Source organism: Adiantum capillus-veneris, unplaced genomic scaffold (genome assembly GCF_014529385.1).
Source record: "Adiantum capillus-veneris isolate H3 unplaced genomic scaffold, ASM1452938v2 Hic_scaffold_851, whole genome shotgun sequence".
Classification (NCBI taxonomy): domain Eukaryota; kingdom Viridiplantae; phylum Streptophyta; class Polypodiopsida; order Polypodiales; family Pteridaceae; genus Adiantum; species Adiantum capillus-veneris.
Genome location: NW_028221829.1, coordinates 52,850 through 58,656, shown reverse-complemented (window position 1 = coordinate 58,656; position 5,807 = coordinate 52,850). Strand labels below are relative to the sequence as shown.

Sequence of the window (5,807 nt, the reverse complement as noted above, 5' to 3'; positions counted from 1 at the left end):
ATTGTTAACTTTTTCTTCTTAGTAATTGTCTTTATTAAGTGATCCAAACAATCAGAATGTTCTTGACATTTGGTAGTATTACAAAACGGTGTTTTTTGAACACCCTCAATCTTGGAGATATCATACATTTTTCTGATGCATGCACGGTGCTGCCTAAGCATTCAAATAAGCTCTTTTTAGGTTGATTGAAAGAAAGCTTTCTCTTGTAGAGTATAATAAACACCTCATTCCTTGAAAAAAAGAATCAGATTTGAGAGAGAGAGAGAGAAAGAGAGAGAGAGAGAGTAATTACATGAATATCCTCATCATTTCAAATCATGCTTTCCATATCTTCTAATTACAACACCTAAATGATAAGCGGGTATATCGAGCGTGTGTACATATGATAAAATGCCCACCAACTGGGAACCACCCAATGGGCACAGAACTAGGTGAGAAATACAACATGAATTGGGCACTGGCAGCTGGTAAGCTAATCTTGAAGAGTCTTTTTGTCTGGCAGCTGGTAAGCTAATTTTGAAGAGCCTTTTTGTCTGTTGCCTTCTGGCTTTGTTCTTCTAGGTCCTCTTCCAATTGCATGTCCTTTGTATCCTTTGATGCATTATTGTTGATAGCATCACAGCTTTTAATTGATATACTCTCTGTTGTTTCTCCTAAAACAGCTTCTGTAGGATCAGACGCTACACGCTCTCCCATACACGTCATTCCTTGAAAATAAGAATCAGATTTGAGAGAGAGAGAGAGAGAGAGTAATTACATGAATATCCTCATCATTTCAAATCATGATTTCCACATCTTCTAATTACAACACCCAAATGATAAGCGGGTGAATCGAGCGTGTGCACTTACGATAAAATGCCCACCAACTAGGAACCACCCAATGGGCACGGAAATAGGTGAGAAATACAACATGAATTCAGCTGGAAAGCTAATCTTGAAGAGCCTTTTTGTCTGTTGCCTTCTGGCTTTGTTCTTCTAGGTCTTCTTGCAACTGCATGTCCTTTGTATTCTTTGGTGCATTATTGTTGATAGCATCACAGCTTTTAATTGATATACTCTCTGTTGTTTCTCCTAAAACAGCTTCTGTAGGATCAGCCCCTACACGCTCTCCCATACACTTGCTAGTATCGATGTTGTTGGCGACCGTGGTACCTACATCGACTGAATGACCTCTTTTGTCTTCCATCAATGTAGACTTGCTGGTATCGATGTTGTTGGCGATGGCGGTATCTACATCCGAATGACCTCTTTTGTCTTCCACTGGTTCTTCTACTTCTACACTACCACTTTGGATTAGAGCCCCCGAGGCGTGATGCCTGATGAAAACAGTGATGGAGTCGGAGCTGCCTTCAACGGCCCGAGTGACAATAATTTTGTCTCCTTCTTTCAAGCTCCTTCTTTTGGAGTAGATTGCCCATGTTGTTCCATTGAATACATAGCCACCACTGGATTCCCAATAGCTAAATTTGAACTTGATGGAGGCCAAGTTTGGGTCATTTTCATCGATCATGTCAATGTCGATGGGTGGATATTTGGGTTTTGGTTTTCCCCATAGCTCAAATAGAACTTGTTGATGGTCTTTCCGAAGCATGAGCCTATTTTGCGCCTTGTCTGTGTCACTACGGGTGAGCACCTTGCTAAAGAGGAGGATGCGTCCATCCGGAAGATCCTTGAGAAGTGCTTGCATTTCTGCCTCCCGCAGAGGTTTGAATGAATTTGTGTTGTCTTTTGCTTCGCATGTAATCAGCTTGTTGGCATTATTGCTAACTAGTCTTATAGTTGTGATCTTGTTGTCAGCCTTGTGGGATAGTGCAGGTTCACTCTGTGTCAACGTCGACGCCGAGCCTCCCATGTTAAATACATTGTGAGAGGCAACAGCAATATATTGTGGATGATAATCCTGATGTGGTGCCATGGCTTCTTCCTTTCGATGACGCTTTGAGTTTTTCGATTTATCCCGCTGGATGTGATCTGGACGAGTCTGCTGCTTAATAATTTGCACGTGGGATGTATCTTTTGTAGAAAAAGTAACTTTTCTCTTTTTCTCGTTTTCAAGTAAACTGGAGGAAGCTGGCGGCCCTCTGTCAAAGCTGTTCATGCACTGCATATAATTGCCATTCATTTGCTTCTGCTTACCATTAGAGCTTCGTTTTTGCATATCGTCCACACCATCCCTCTGCCTACCGTCCAAGTTTCTTGTTTGAATATCATCGGCATCCTCCCTCTGATCTATGTCCATGGGCTCAACTAGATCTTTGTACATCACCGTCTTTCCTTTATGATCAAATGAGGAAGGTTCATATCTCCGGACATCATGATGCATTAATGCTGCCGATGCAATATGCAAGCTGATACCACCATTGCTGGTCGGCGCCGCCGCCGGACACAAAGTAGGATCAGCTAGATCTCCTATTAGCTGTGGTGCTGGTGAGCAGCCCACTAGCCCTCGCATGATAACTGCTGCTTTTCCTTCCCAAGCAAAGACTGGGTCATCTTGCGTGTTGGAAGCGTTGGCGCCTGCGCCAGCAGTAACGTCATTTGGCGCACCAGGATCTGCGGCGCGGCAGATGTCGACATTGTTTGGCGCGTCCTTGGGCACAGGTCGACCAAGGACGAGATCAGGTCCAGTTTCAGCTGATGCCAGAGCGAGCTCCCGCGAGAACAGCCTTACTTGGATGTCAAGCCAATCGATTTTCGGCCTGCGTGCAAGCCAGTCTTCTAAGAGAGATAGTGTTCGACCATCCTCTGCGTCATCATCTGCATGTCGAGCTTCCTGCGACGGTGGAGGTGCAGGAGACTGCTGGCGAGGGGGTGAACTCGGCGGGGAGTCGGGAAAGAGGTTCATCTTTCGTTGCAACAGGCCGTATGCAGCTCATTCTGATTATATGCGTGCAATGCATCGCAAAAGCAAAACCGAAAAGCAAAATCAGAAAGCATGCGAATATGAAATATGACTATCTACACTTTCAAAGCGAAAACCATTATCGGATATTGATGAATGTATTATAGAATATTAGCTTATTATATTTTGGTGAAAAATTTACCAATATATCCATGAAATTTGTGGAAATTCCCAAAATACCCCATAAATTGCAAAAATTCTACAATACCTTTGTACCATTTTTGGATAAATCGTTATCCCAATTTTCTCATCATCTAATCTTTTTTGACACTAGAGATTTGTTTCTAAGTGTCTTAGATAAAACTACTCACCAGAAGCTCTTAAATATATCATCTCTTTATTATCTTCTATGAGGGAGAACCAATCTTCCCATGAAGAGTTGCACAAAATTGTCTTTAGAGATGTCTTCTACGAGGTCAATGAGGGCCATTTGGGGAATTTGGAAAATTGAAGTGCATAAAATTTGGCCAAACATTGGCATTTTTTGAAACTTGAGGGGTGTATAAGGAGTTTTCACAAGTTTCACAATTATAATTTTAGTAGTCTTTTCTATATTATTTTGTCAAATCTGCATCATAAAAAACTAGTCATGTTTGGTTTGTCTTATTTTATGGTATATTTCTTTAAAAGATTTGAAGCAAATATCATAGAGATTCAAAGTACGACAATGACCTCGCATTATGCAACGTAATGTTTAACACTAGTCTGGTAACCTAACAAGACATAAAAGTTCCCTTTCAGAGTTTTGGAAAAAAATCCAACACCATAATAGATCCACTCATTTTGAAAAATCCTTTCATGAGCTTTTAGTTCCAGGACTATACATATGCCAAATATAAGAAACTTGTAAAAATTCTCATCTCTTGGTCACAACAAGCCTCCAAAATTGATGGACCGATGCATTTTGCCCAAAACAACCATTTCTTATTGTTGATTGCATATAAATAAGAGTGGGGATTTTTGTAGGACATGAGATAAAATGCGCCATTAAGTTCAATGGGTTGGTGATCAAAACATATGGTTGCTTTCGTCTCACTATTGTTTTTTGGGGGAATAAATTAGTACAAAAAAGTTGCGTTTCTCTCATTTTACGGACCTATGATCAAAGTTTCTATAGTCACCCTCAATACTAATACTATATATATACATGTTTTCTTAGTTCCTTTTGGGCCTTTGAATTCAAAAGGGCCTATGGAGCATGCCAAAAGAATAGTGGATCTCTTACTAAGTGGAACCTTGGGGACAATGCTGAAGTGCTAAATACAACAAACATGACAAAATTGGGTTCAACATTATAAGCTCTAGCTAGAATCCCATAGAAACTGCTCAATGTATAGCCAAATTTGTAGTTTATGATATATGGTTTCTACCTACAAAATACACACAATTGGTCTAAGAAACTAGCAATATTGAGAAAGCTATACTTGCTACACTAAAATGTTTCGTATTTTTCAGCAACAATAAAAAAACTCAACCATGATCATATACTATGCTATATAGCGTATTAGGTCCCACTAAACTCAAGAAAGATTGCCTTCATGTTATACATGCCACTTACACAATGAAATCGAATTTGGATCTCAAGAAAGCCACCAAAAAAATCATAAAAGTGATTTTGGCCAAAAAAATAAGATTATGCAATTCTTGTAAGTTGGTCATAAGTTTCAATTTTAACACTTACTTCTCCCTCATCAAAACATGTTGAGAACTATGAAGGCTTATCCTCTAGCAATCTAAACCTCATAAACATGAAGTTTAGAGTGTAATAGTTACAAAAATTTAAGAAAAATCCAAAAAAAAGACCTATTTTTTCACACAGTTTAGGTTTAAAAATGTTGTGCAAGAGTAAGGTTAATGCCAGTGAGATCGATATTCCAAAAAAAAGTCAAGTTTTTTTCAGCTCATAAGGCAACTTTGTGGATATATAGCACCTAGAAAATTATTCTCATACTCTTCAACAATTCAAGCAAGATAGTCACTTAATAGGACACAAAAGTACCACTACAAGAGGTTGTGTACTCTTGTGACGCTTATAGCGACGAAAATACATTGGGTCTTTTAATCCCCCGGCGTCGCAAAAAGCGTCGCTAACAACGTTGATAAGAGAACGTCGCTATAGAAATCGCTACAGGCGTCAATATATAGCAACGCGTATAGTGACGCTCATAGCGACGCATATAGCGACGCTGCAGGGCCGTAAATACCGACGCTTATAGCGACGCTGCAGTGCACAATGTAGCGACGCCTATAGCGACGCCCGAGATTAAAATTTTTTGGTGGAAGGGCATTCACCCATCAACCATATTGAATGTGTTATTGGTCAATTTACCTTTGAAAAAAAGTACAAAGGTAAATATAGACCCAAAATAGTCAGCCACAAGACAATATAATCATTAACTCCATCATCCATAGTGCGTATTGTTTGCAAAATAAAGATACAAAAATGACAAGCGTGAATTGATGGAAGTAAATAAATGACAATTGTACATAGCAACAAAATCACTTGATTGTTAATCATTGCAAATGTAATAGATACCATTGTCATTATTTAAAAAATGTACATGGTTTTCAAAAATACATAGTTACATGGTCTCATGATACATAAGCTAGGACAAAAAGAAACTAATGCTATCTAGCTATGGCTAAACTGACGTCGTCTAATCAGACGTCTCATCACGTCTAAGCGGCATATCTGTCGGATTCTGCAAAAAAAAAACAATAAGATAGATTTTTGTAAGTATAATTAAACATATAGCGAGCGACGTTTATAAAACAATACAATAAATAGAAAAGAATAAACCCTAATACTAACCATGCCGCTGCGAGAAGTCAGGATGTCTATAAGGGCGTTTAAGCCCTTCCTGCCTGCGTACTCACACTCCTACGGAGTGGGATCACGTCCTGT

At 39.4% G+C, this 5,807-nt stretch overlaps 1 protein-coding gene across 1 annotated transcript; it reads right to left on the bottom strand.

Annotated features, from left to right (window-relative positions):
• Nucleotides 1-305: 305 nt before the first annotated feature.
• Nucleotides 306-3,136, bottom strand: LOC147416528 (uncharacterized). The gene has a single exon (XM_086508282.1). The coding sequence runs from the start codon at nt 2,843-2,845 to the stop codon at nt 929-931; it is 1,917 nt and encodes a 638-aa protein (XP_086364408.1). The 5' UTR covers nt 2,846-3,136; the 3' UTR covers nt 306-928.
• Nucleotides 3,137-5,807: the final 2,671 nt, after the last annotated feature.

Excerpts from the sequence above, each read along its gene's own strand:
- LOC147416528 (XM_086508282.1), bottom strand. The coding sequence starts at position 2,845 with ATGAACCTCTTTCCCGACTCCCCGCCGAGTTCACCCCCTCGCCAGCAG.